The 12,962-nt window shown below is 31.6% G+C and overlaps 1 protein-coding gene and 1 long non-coding RNA gene across 5 annotated transcripts in view; one reads left to right on the forward strand and one right to left on the reverse strand.

The window, feature by feature from the left end:
* Positions 1-580: 580 nt before the first annotated feature.
* LOC126738858 (collagen alpha chain CG42342-like) overlaps positions 581-12,962 on the forward strand; it is a 328,471-nt gene continuing 316,089 nt past the window's right edge. For all 4 annotated transcript variants that reach the window (XM_050444322.1, XM_050444324.1, XM_050444323.1 and 1 more), the window contains exon 1: positions 581-1,093. In XM_050444322.1, coding sequence (XP_050300279.1) covers positions 739-1,093 — 355 coding nt within the window. In that variant the 5' untranslated portion in view covers positions 581-738. The remainder of the gene's footprint in view (positions 1,094-12,962) is intronic.
* LOC126738864 (uncharacterized) overlaps positions 7,801-12,962 on the reverse strand; it is a 57,092-nt gene continuing 51,930 nt past the window's right edge. The window contains exon 3 of the long non-coding RNA XR_007661469.1: positions 7,801-7,979. This is a non-coding gene — a long non-coding RNA (uncharacterized LOC126738864). The remainder of the gene's footprint in view (positions 7,980-12,962) is intronic.

A 12,962-nucleotide genomic window follows, 5' to 3' on the forward strand; every position in this document is an offset into this window, starting at 1 on the left:
TGTTGCAATTTGCAACGTTGTCACGTCGAAAAATTGCTAATTGAATGAAGCCTCCTTCTTATAGTTGTAGCTGATATTGGTCTTCGGTAGGTCCTTAAAACATGGCCGCGTAACGCTGTAACTGAAACTAAACGGTTTTGATGGACGAAATTTGTTACATAGCGATCTTCTCTTTCAGTTGTTAAGCTCATGCGACCACTTCCACGTCTTCCATCAACGTTTCAGTTTCTTCGTGGAAATTTACGATACGAACTACCGAACTTTTAAAAATACCCAGACGATTTAAAATTGCGTGATTTGACAAATTAATTTTGAAGTTAAGTTAAACGTTCGTCACCACATTTTTTGTAATCATTATTTAATCTCTAAATAGATAATTTCAATTAAGCAAATCATTTTAAGAATACACTAAATGACAATTAAAACCTCAAATTAAAAATATAATATAAAACAGAATCGGTTCGATCCGATTGAAACTAACACACTCAAACAGAGACCCTCTCGTTCTATTGCCTCAACGCCCCGTGGATCCGCTTCGGCCGATCGCCAACTAAAACTTCACAAGCGACAGTCAGTTTACCAGCGTCGGCCCGTAGACACGTTTCGTCCGTTTTGAGGTCACTCTTCAGTATACTCGCGAATTCCCTTTCGACGACCGCGTATTTTATAGTAGTGAATTATAACCCGAATATCATGTACAAAGGGGGGTGACGACCGGTTGTTCAAAACTCTTCAACCATGGAATCGGATCCTCTTACTGGGGCCGAAAGGTCCTTTAAAGAAAACGACAGTAGTAGAAACCCCGGTAATAATAATCATAGTACTGTCGTCAACATAGTGGTGTGCGTTTTGTGTGTCATAAGTGTGGTTTGCAGTGGATTTAACAGTTGGTACGATAGTGCCATTACATCCCAGGTTAGGTATTTGGAAGAACGGGTTGTGTTGTTGGAGAAAAAATGGGTGGACAATGTGGTAATGGAGAGATTGAGGAAGGAGGCCGTGGACAATTTAAGGAATCGGGTGACGAGAGATTTGGCCGCCAGGAATAGTCAGGAGTTGGTTAAGGACGCACCTGAATGTTTATGTCCTGCAGGTAAAACTAATAAACTTTAAGTATGTTAAAAACCGCAAATATAAACTATGTAGCACTCATTTTTATTCTGAGGCTAGTTATTTCTGTAAAAAAATCGCCAAAGGAAATAATTTTTGGCGCCCAACTGTGAGGTTTAATTAAAACTTTTTCTAGTATTAGAATAAAATTTAAAAAGATAAATTAGATATGTCTATATAAATTAAATATGTCCGCAAATATAAACTTTGTAGCCACTCATTTTTATTCTGAGGCTAGTTATTTTTGTAAAAAAATCGCCAAAGGAAATAATTTTTGGCGCCCAACTGTGAGGTTTAATTAAAACTTTTTTCTTTTACTAGAATAAAATTTTAAAAAATAAATTATTACAAAAATCTTAAAATTTTGAATAATTTCTCAGTATGATTGAAAGAACAATAAATGATAGAAGGTACTTCTTCTGAGGACTAAATTTTCTGAGAAAAACTTCTAGACCTAATAAATTTGCCTTTAAGGATATTTATGAGTTATATATTAGTACCAAGATACCTTTCATATCTGAAACGCCTTTAAGAGGAAAACGGCACTTTATTGAAATAGAAAAGTTAAGGGAATAATACTTTAAAGATCTTTTCAGATTAATAGCGGTAGATAAGTTTGAGTTTTTTGTTGTTTTCTTCGTTATTATCACGGCTTGTCAAAACCTTTAAAGCGGACTTGTTTTTACTTAACAAGAGTTCTACAAAAGTTAAATAAATTCCTATTTCTTCTTGTAAAAGCAAAGAATTGGTCATTTTTTGTTTTACTAGAAAATTATATATACGTAATTTCGGTTTCTTAAGCAATTAGTTGTAGTAAAAACTAAATGAAATATCAAAATAGTACAAGTTTAAATGTTTTTTTTTTTTAATTTTAAAATGGTACTTACATTTTTTTCTTGTAGTAATAGTAGTATATATTTAAATTTCCAGTAAGAATGAATCAAACGAGTACAAAACGTTTATTCATTTTAAGAGACAAAACAAACAATGTACTACCAATTATGATTCAAAATTCGGTTTTTCAGCCAATTAAGATTTATTTTTAATTTAATAACATATTCTTAAAAAGGATTGCTCTTATTATTTGAGGAAAGCAATTCCAAGGACCACTTAACCAGTAACCACACTAATAGTGGTAAATAAGCAATTGAACTTTTGGCACCCAACTGTGTGTTTAAATGGGTAAAATAAAATTTATTATTGAATGCAGTTGGGTCAATACTGAGCGAAAAATAGACGTCGTAATTATTTTTCGATATTACTTGCTTTTTTATTTCAATTACTCACGCCTGCATTAACGATTTTAAAATACTCTTCGATCGGACAAGAGCTTACGATGATGTTCATTTTATTTTATTCTACTAAAAGAATGTTATATAAATATAACTAAAGTAATTAATCCTTTACGTTCTAATATCCAAAATAAACCTTTTCTTCTCTGAAGTATTTAGTTTAACCTTTAACTACTCGCGCACTTTTTTTTCATGCTACTACCCGCGCGGTGTACTTTGTATTTTATGGTCTAAATTTGTTTTTCTTTCATTTTATTTACTCTATGAATTATAAATATATGTGTAATAGATAATTGCCTAATTTAAGTGCATATTTTTGGCAAAAAATCAGTAAGTATGAACAGAAATAATATTACACAAAAAGTAAATTCAAAAAATATATTCTATACTCTATTTCAGAAGTGTGTAGAGCAATAAAACCTCATTAGGTATGCAAAAGTGGTACCTGGTGATCCACCAATATTTTATGCCACTACCTTAGTTGGGTATTAGTTTCAATGTAAAATTCTTTCTTTTCGTTGATTGCAGGTAGTGCCACCCGGTTTTGGATCAATTTATGAGTTTTGCCCATTGTTACCCACTGATAAACATTGAAAACGATTCGCCAAAGGCGTGCAACTGGGACTTGTTTTTTACCTTATAATTAATGTACTTAAATGCTATTTTATTTTAGAAAGTTACTTTTGTTTAAATGGAATAATATATTTTTTTCACAAATTTATTGAACATAATATGTAGAGTAAAACAGTTGAAAATGTCACTTTTGGATCTGGCACTTTTTGAACAGTGTATAACAATTTTAAATTATAATAGATTTTAGTCTTCTTCGTCATCTGACGAACTGTCATCACCTCTTGACATTATAATTAAAGGATCGACTGTCTGATCGATGAGGTTGTCAAGATCCCACATTTTGTCCTCTTGCTTAATTACATGCTGGACTGCTTTTCGCTAATTCTCTGGTGACGCTTCTGTAATGGCTTGATCAAACAGTAGCTTAACATCTTTCATTTTAAAAGTCGTGTTTTGTCTTGCTACAAATCCTTTTACCTGCGCCCATATCAGTTCTATAGGATTTAGTTCGCAATGATATGGCGGTAAGCGCAGTACAGTTATATTATATTTTTCGGCTATATCTTCCACGGCGTATTTCATGAAACGAGTTTTGTGTAAGTTTGCTATTGCCAGCAGTTCTTTTTTTATCAAATTTGCTTCAAACCCAATACCTTTTGCAGTCAGCCAATCGATAATTTCTTGCTTTCTCCAACTTGAAGTTGGCGTCTTCTCTATTCGCCGTGAATGATAGCTTGCGTTATCCATAACCACCACCGAATTAGCCGGAAGAAATTTTATCATTTCACCAAAATAGTCTGTGAGTGATCAAAAGTGTCTTCATGGTAATCTCCTGTGCGAGTCGACTCAATGGTTAGCAGACCTTCTTTTAAAAATCCCTCTTCGCTTCCAATATGTGTGATTATAAGTCTTTTTCCTTTTCCCGAAGGTACTTTAATACCCGTAGACAGGCCTTCTATGAAAGCTTGGCGAGCACTGGTTATATTTTTGTCTTGCTACATTTTTTGGACTATATAACCTTCGTTAATCCACGTCTCATTAAGATAAAAAACTTTCTTTTGCTCCCTGCGGTACTGCTTGATACTTCTCAAGTATTGCGTCTCCAACAAACAATTTCGTCGCTCTCCAGTAAAAGTGCTTGGCGGTTATGCTTTTCCCAGGCAAAATCCATATTTTTTAAAGTTTTCCATAAAAGTTTTCTACTTATCAACGGAATACTGTCATCTCGGCCAAGCTCCATTAAAATTTTGTCTAGGGTGGGTATTTCCTTTTTAAAATAAAAAGAGTGAACTTTTCTTCGAGTTATACATTTAGCAATAAATTCTAGTTGCGATCCTATAGGTTTGAAATCTTGAGTTTAGTTGTGGGATGGGATCGAAGGAATAAAAACAAACGTCACTTTATGTACTGGCCAACGTTTCGCAATAATTTTATTGCTTCATCAGGGCCCTAAGGTAACAAAAAAGACACAATAAAAAAGGATTATTATATATAAACAAAATTTAACTTTTTGGGGTTATGTTGATACCACCAAAAAAAGAAAAAAATAGAAGAACAAAAAAAAACAACAAAATCTTAGATTTGAATTAAAAAAAATACACAACAAAAAAAAAAAAATTATAAAATTGCTTACATAACAGTGTGATTTTGCTTGTCATAAAAAATCATGTTTGCAGAAAAACCGGGTATGCGAGAACACAATAGACGCATTCTTTTTAGTGATAAGAACCAAAACAGTCCCAAAAGTTTACATTTTGATTTGATCTATTAGATTAAAATAAGAAGAACTTAGATTGTCTATATCCGTTCTTTTATTTACCGCATTATTATGTTTTTTTATGTTTATCATTTCGGCTAGAAGTCTCTTTTTAAAAAGCTGCTGTTGGCCCATAATTGTAGTCTTGCCAAAATTAATCATTTTAAACCGTTTTTGTTAAAAAAAAAATATTTTATATATTCTATGTTACCTGTGTGTCCTGTTAACATGATTTTTTATGACAAGCAAAATCACACTGTTATGTAAGCAATTTTATCATTTTTTTTTTGTTGTGTATTTTTTTTAATTCAAATCTAAGATTTTGTTGTTTTTTTTTTTGTTCTTCTATTTTTTTCTTTTTTTGGTGGTATCAACATAACCCTAAAAAGTTAAATTTTGTTTATATATGATAATCCTTTTTTATTGTGTCTTTTTTGTTACCTCAGGGCCCTGATGAAGCTATACATTTAGCATTTTCATTAAGGACTTTTGTAGGTCGTCCTGGCTTTTGCTTGGGAGATTCCACTTGACCTGCTACTTTTCTTTCAGGGCAACAATTTGAAAATGGTGGACTTTCCAATTCCACTCATTCGAGAACATTTTTCAACAATTTCTTGCACAGTAAAACTAGGGTAATCGTGTTTTATGCAATCATGTACATTTAAAATAATAACTTTTTCACTCAGCGATAGTGAAGAATTTTTAGTACATCTTTTCGTTGGACTCAATACCTCCATTTTTTAAATATTGGGATAATAATATTGTGATTACATTACAGCGTAGCAGTGACTACTAACGTTTAAAATATGATTTAAAAGTATTTATAGTCTGTATATATTACCTGACCCCATTTTTGCATGTTACAAAGCGTTAAAAGATAGGTACCTATACAAAAGGATTAAAAGTATTTATTTAGTATTTAATCTCTTTCAAAATAAAGGCATTTAATCCGTGAAAATTAAATTCATAAATATTATAAGTACCTGCGCCTATGAACTACCACGAAATGTAGCCAAACAGAACGGAATTCCCCAGTTTATTGCTCTATACACTTCTGAAATAGAGTATAACAACACGAACACAAAAAGTTATCTATTCACTGCCAGATCCGCCTTCCTTACATTTATGGCATGTAATTACGTTATCACTGTGTTCTTTACACACTAATTGATGACAAGTATTGCATGTAATTGTAGTAACTCTATTCTTTTTTCTGCCGCAGATGAAGCATCTTCCTCTGATTTTTCTGGGTGACTCTTCCTCTGTGTTGTTTACTTGAGCTTTTCTATACCTAGATAGAAAATGTCTAGGTAGGTAAAGTAGATATTGCAGCTCTTTCAGACAAATGAGGTCTCATCAATGACAGAGAAAGCGATTTTAGGAAACGTCTTCTGTATTTGTGAGGAGAATAAGGATGAGTGGCGTTATATAAAATTTGGCTATTAATTCCTGTTATATTTAGTAACTGAAAGAACAAAGCCAATGGCCAACAATCTCCTTGTTCTTCTTTTAACAGAAAACCTATTGCACATTTTGTCCACTGTGTCCACACCCCCCTTTGTAATATTATAATCCAATATAATTTCAGATTTGTTGGTATCTGGGTCAATGGAAGAGTCGTCGTGCATAGTAGAAATCAAAACAACGCATTTATCAGCTCCCGTTTATTTTTTTTTTGTCCCGATAAATGTTATTTTATCTTGTAACAGCTCCAGTGCCAAAGGGTAACTTGAATACCAATTGTCGCAAGTTAAATTCCGGTTACTTCCTTTCTGTTCTTCCAACAATCGGTGAACTATGGCAGTTGGCGAGTTCAATTGATTGTATTGACCGTCTGGTTGTTTTCCACAGAAGAGCTCTAATTTACTGACATAAAATGTTTTAGCATCACAACCTTTAACCCATATTTGGCAGGTTTGTTGGGTATGTACTGGACAAAGCTGCACCTCCCTCTAAATGCAATCAACATTTCATCTATGGTCATAAATTCACCAAGAGAGTAGTTTTTTCCTGAATTATAAACAAATTTGTCCAAAATAAATCGCACCGGGGCCAGCTTATCGGTTTTTTTCTTTCGTTCCTTGTTCCTTTGTCATCAAATCTAATATTTGCAAGCAAAAAAAGAAATCTTTGATAATTCATGCAAGCTCGAAATATTTCTGATCCGGTTCCGTATTTCGTCCATAATTCCAAAAAATTGGTGTGATTTTGCTTCTTACATCCAGATAAAAACAATAACCCGATAAAAGCAAGCATTTCCGTTTTTGTAACGTCCTTTTGCGTCTCTTTCTCGATTGAAATTTGCTCGAACTTTAGAAATTTCCAAATTAGTATACTGAATGATCATTTCATCATTAACAATTTTTGAGAAAGCACTCGTCTCATCAGTTATGTCACGGGCGCATTGCTTTCGCCCTGGTAGTATTTTTAATATATTTTTATTTTTGGGTTTAGTAGATTTACACATAGGGTAAGTTTTATACCAAATAGTTGTTTTATCCTTGCCAACATACTGACCTTCTCTATTGGCCACTAACACGGAGAGAGGAACATCTTCAGAGCCTGAACTTTGATCATCTTCCTCTTCATCTTGTTCTTCTTGCTCGCTTATTCCTTGTTCGGAGTTTAAATTGTATTTATCTTCCTCTATATCTTCATTTTCATCAGATATGTCACTTTCCCCGCCAATTTCTTCTTCGGAATCCGTATCACATATAACCTGGACCACAGCTTCCAATTCATTTTGGGTTAAGCTTTTCAGATTTTTTATCTTTATTCGATGTCTGAAAATAAAAAATATATAAATTAAATATACAAACGTGTACCAACAGAGGTAATCTTGTACTCCCACTTAGATTTTTACTTTGAAACTTCATACCTATCTTTCAACTTATTTAAATTTTTATTTAATCACACTCAAAACAAATCCATTTCTAATAATATTTACATATGCACACACTTCAAAATAAACGATTTTTTGTTAAAAAACTAAAAAATATATTATTTTAATGTACTTACATAATTACTCACGTTGGTGTATTCTGTACACCACGACAAACTTCTCGGGATATTCGACCTTCTACTTAGGCGATCAAAACCGTATTGGCACTGCATTTGGAAGACACATCGAGCGAAGCATAGCTAGCTCGGTGACGCCGAAAAAGTGATCGTATGGAATCGGCAGTGGTTGGCACCAACTTGGTGTATTTTTTACACCAGTGCGAGCAGTTAAAGGTTAAGAAAGTTTTCTAAAAATTCACAATCAAATTGATCTCGCACCAAAGATTAATACAACAATTTAAAATAGCAAATATTACTAAAATTGTATAGCAAAAACTCCATGTTTTTGGCGGAGTGTCAATTTAAAAACTTTCCACCTTTAATATCTTTCTTGCAGTAAAAAATATGAAAAGTTAGAATGATATGTCAATCTTATTTGTCTATTCACTGAATCTGTCAATAAAACTTTTCGGGAGAGGAAATATGGGCATATTCTTAGATTTAAGTTAAGCTTTCGACACTGTGACATATCGAATTCTACTCAATAAACTAGATAAAATAGGCATAAGAGGCGTTGCGCTTAAGCTCTTCAGAACCTAAAGAAACAGAACCCAAAGTGTAAAAGTTAATAACAGTATAAGTGAACCTTCACCGGTCGGGTTCGGTGTGCCACAGGGTACATTCTTGGGATCAATTTGCTTTTATTTGCTAATTATTTGACGATAAATGCAAACAAATCTAACTTTATTTGTTTCTCAGTAACTAAATATAAATCTGCATTTCTAGATAGCCTTAATATTCACGATCATAACTGTTTAGATCATTTTCAGTGTGAATGTGACCCAAAAATAAAAAACACAACATCTGAATCTGAAAATCAAAAATCTCAAATTGGTTGGCGCATATAGAATATGTGTCAGAAAAAATCAGAAAGCTCATTTTAAATTCTACCAACTAAGGCAGTTTATGGAATATCATTTACTAAGGTTAGTTTATTCATCTCTCATAGAAACTATATTAAATTAATGCATTGCTGTATGGAATGCAACAAATAAAACAGGCAGATGTCTCCTTATTTAGGCCTTTAAAAATAATTAGAAAAATACTGTTATTAGCTGGAAAGGAAAAACTATAACAGTCCAGTTACAAAGGCAGTCTTTCCAGCTTTGCTGAATGTTACAGTGGCTAACATCTTCGCAGAAACAATTAAAAATGGGTTTAGAAAATGTGGGCTGTTCCCATTTAATGCTGATGCAATTGATTTTGCAAAATGCATAAACGATGAATCACGAAGTCAGAAAATAATGAATTCAAATGAAGAACCTGATAAAGCTAGTAAAGCTTCTGAATTCGACGTGCCGCATTTATTATACATAAAATCAACACTGTTACCTAAAAGAGCTAAGAAGAATCTGCTAAGGAGTTAGAGAGATGGCGTTGTAAAAATGCCGAAATCAAAGAAAACAAAAACGGTAACCAAAATACCTTACCATTGCCATCTTCCCTTATTGCTAAAATAGTTGAAATTCAACAAAAAACTCCAATGAAACAACCAAATTTACATCAACATCAAAGAGATTCTTCACCACATTCAACTAGTGCAACACCAAGTACATCACATTCTCAAAATAGAACTCTCAATAAAATCAATTCTGATGAATATAAGAAGTCATCCTGTTATTTCTCTCCTTCGCAGCCTAGTTCTTCAACACCTAACAAACCTTGTCTCTGGTAAAACCTCAAAGTCCTGTTTTAGGTTCAGATTTAAGCGGTACTATTGATTTCGATTCACGAAATAATAGTTAGATTATATTTTATGGCCTGAGAAAATTCCTGAAAAAAATGAGTCCATGGCTAAAACAAAATATAGAGAAAGGTTGCCATATGCTGCGACATCAATAAAATGGATTTAATTTCATAGAGAAAAGGAAAAAATGGAAGCAAAGACCCAAAGAGCGCTTATAAGAAAAAAAAAAGAAGAAAAACCAGTAAAAGCACCACGAAAACCAAAAAAAAAATTAAAAAGGTAAGCTCAGATTCAGAAACTTAAAATAAAGAATGGAGTTCTTCGGGTTGAAGTAATGAGGATTTGCCAGAAGACTTCAATGACCTAAGAAGAAAAGGAGAATTTATTATTGCTGCTTTTCCTGGAAAGAAGAAAACATATAATTATGGTTGTATAATACACAACCTTTTTAGTGAAGAAGAAATAGAGGTTCAGGCCTTAAGACTAACCGGGGATTGTTAGACTATTTTTTCTGTTACTGAAAATGATGTGAGTGCTATTGATAAGTCTCAAATAGTATGTGTATTGGAAACCCCAGAACTAATTGGTACTGGGGATAGAATTAAATATAAGTTTTTCAAACCTATTTCTATTTAAAACAAAACTTTAATTCTTTATAATCACCTTAAATAAAAATCTTCGATATTTGTCTTGTGTTTTATTGCAAGTGCCGTTTGTCTCATATGAATTTGTTCAATAATTACTCAATAAAAGAATGGTCAATTACTGGAAAATATTGTGGTCAAGTATTAGCATCAATTGGTCAATTATTAGAAATTGTGGGTCTTTTAAATCTATTATTTTTTTCTTTTCACTTTACAAAGCAAGACCGATTTTTTTTGTTACTTAGCATGAATCCTAATAGTGCAAAAAGCTGAGAAAAATTACTAAACTTGTGTAAAATGGTAAAGCGAAAATACATTAACTATCTATTTCTCAAAGTTTTCCTTAACTGGTCAATTGACCCTAATCGCATTTCAAAGTTGCATAACTATTAAACTTGCCTGCATTGAGATTTTTGGTTTTCAGGTTAGAGTTTAGACAAAAACGATTGTGTTTACTTATGAAAACAAAAGTTGGTAAAAATTGCATTAATCTTTAACGGCTGTGTAAGACTCAAAAAATATTCTATAAAAATTAAAAAAACTGCTGATTTATCTCTCTCAAAAATCTTTTTTTTTTCAATGATGACTAGAGGATCCTTAAAACCTCATCAAATCAAAGATCTTATAATAGAGCAATAAAATAAGAAAAATAAATTGCACGCAGTTCAATTATTTATAGTTTGAATCAAACGTAATACTATGCATAAAATAGAGGTCGTATCTATATTTTAATATTACTTATTTTTTTATATTTATTTTAATTCAGAGGTCTGCATAGTCAATTAAATCATGTACTAAAGAATAATATAACCATTTAAAACATGATTAAAATATTAGACAAAATGCGCGCGTTTGACAGAGAAATGATACAACATATACCAATGTTTTGGTAAAGGCTTCTTGTATCAAATGCCTTGGAGAAATCACTATAAATTGCATCAATTTGATAATGGCTCTATAAAGCTAATAGAAACATACGTCTTGGTCTCTTTTAAATTAGGATGGTATTTTTCGCCTAATTATTATCAGATCAAAAACTAAGATTATCAGGTAAACCTACAGAGTAGAATTAACGTTTTAGATGGAATAAATTAGGTCTTAAAAAGCCGTTTTATTTGTTGAAAAAATTATGATAAATACGGCTATTTTTGTTTAATTCGATGCTATACTTTCGTTAAATTTATCCATTTTGAGGGTAAAAACTTTTCACAGCTTTAGCATAAATGGCATTTTGACGGTATGTTACCAATGAAATTTTACTATAAATTTGGATATTTTTTTTTCACGAGCAATTTCAAGCGACCTACTTGAAATTTTTGAGTATTGCAGCCTGAAGGACAGTGATATATATACTAAAGAATAATAATTGTATAGGCGGACTGTCACTATAAATGAATTAGAGTAAGTTTTTTATGAAATTATAGCTTCTGATATATGTTTATTATTCTACTGGGCTTTCTTGTACCCAGAAGAATAAATCCTATTATTCTACATAATTTAATCTATAGAAGACATATTTCAAAAATAGCAATAGATTTGTCACTGTGACCTTCATTTCATTATCTCCTGAAACATTTTATTTTAAACAAGTAAAGATCATTGGATCTTGTTGATTTTTTTAAAATACATCTGCAACTTTGAGTAATATTTTGCCACTTTAAAAAAAGTATAAAAGGATAAATATATAAAACAGTAAATAGTTTAGTTTGAATATATTATAGAAAAGTATAATTATTTTTAATAACCTAAATCCTTTATCTTGCATACTTAGGAATAGAAAAATTTTATTTGTAGGATAACATTTATCCATTTGCGAGATAAGATCTAGTTTCCTAGACCTGTTATCTTTGAAGGACTAATAATTTGAGGATAAAAAAAAGTGAATTTTTACAATTTTTAAGTAATTTAACCTTTATTGATCCTCTTAAAAAATATCATAACTTGATGTTTTGATACCATAAAATTAGAAGACGATGGTTCAAAAACCATTATTATACAGAAATATGTAAATGTTTCTGAGCGGCTTAAGTGCAGGTATTATTTACAGGAAGACATAACGAAAGGTGATAGTAAAACCAGGTATTTCCCATCACCTATTTATATTTAAAGGTGTTTTTTGCTTTATGGTAGCTTCCTCTCATGACGTAGCTCTATTTATTATTTTTTTGAATATTGTATATTATTAACTTCGTTCAAACATTTAAATAAATAAGCATTTACTTATATTTTTAATTGCCATTATCTCAGGAATAACTTATAAGTTAAAAAAACATATTTTTTATAAGGATTCCAATAAATATCCTAGATACAAGATATTTCTTTTAAAAAAACCACAGTTAATAATATCATCTGATAAATATATGCAACAAATTCCGAACACTTGGTTTTACCTTTTATATAGACAAGCTAAGTTGCTTGAAAATATTTACCCATCCTTTTACAATATATTGAAATAGCCTTTATAAAATTTATTTGCACCTAAACCTAACAATTTTAGGTAATGAAAATCATTTTAGTTGATTATTAGGAAATAATACAACAAAATCCAAATAGTCGACATAACTAAAGTAAAAAAACATTTTTTACCCTTTAAAGTTGCATGTATACAAAATGCCAAATATTTGCTACAATGTTTCGCTGAAAAGGCCCTTTTTGTAAACTAAATGGTCAAACAAGGGCTTATGCATCACCAAAATTTAAAAGGTTTATCGTGTTCCTTACAATTCGATAATACCCTTTATCATGAGGGTTAATGTAAAGTCGATTATTATTGTCAGGGAATTCTATTTAATTGAACCTAACCCTTCCGACCCCAATACATTTTTTTGACACTTCTGATG

This window comes from Anthonomus grandis, chromosome 7 (assembly GCF_022605725.1).
Source record: "Anthonomus grandis grandis chromosome 7, icAntGran1.3, whole genome shotgun sequence".
Taxonomy (NCBI): domain Eukaryota; kingdom Metazoa; phylum Arthropoda; class Insecta; order Coleoptera; family Curculionidae; genus Anthonomus; species Anthonomus grandis.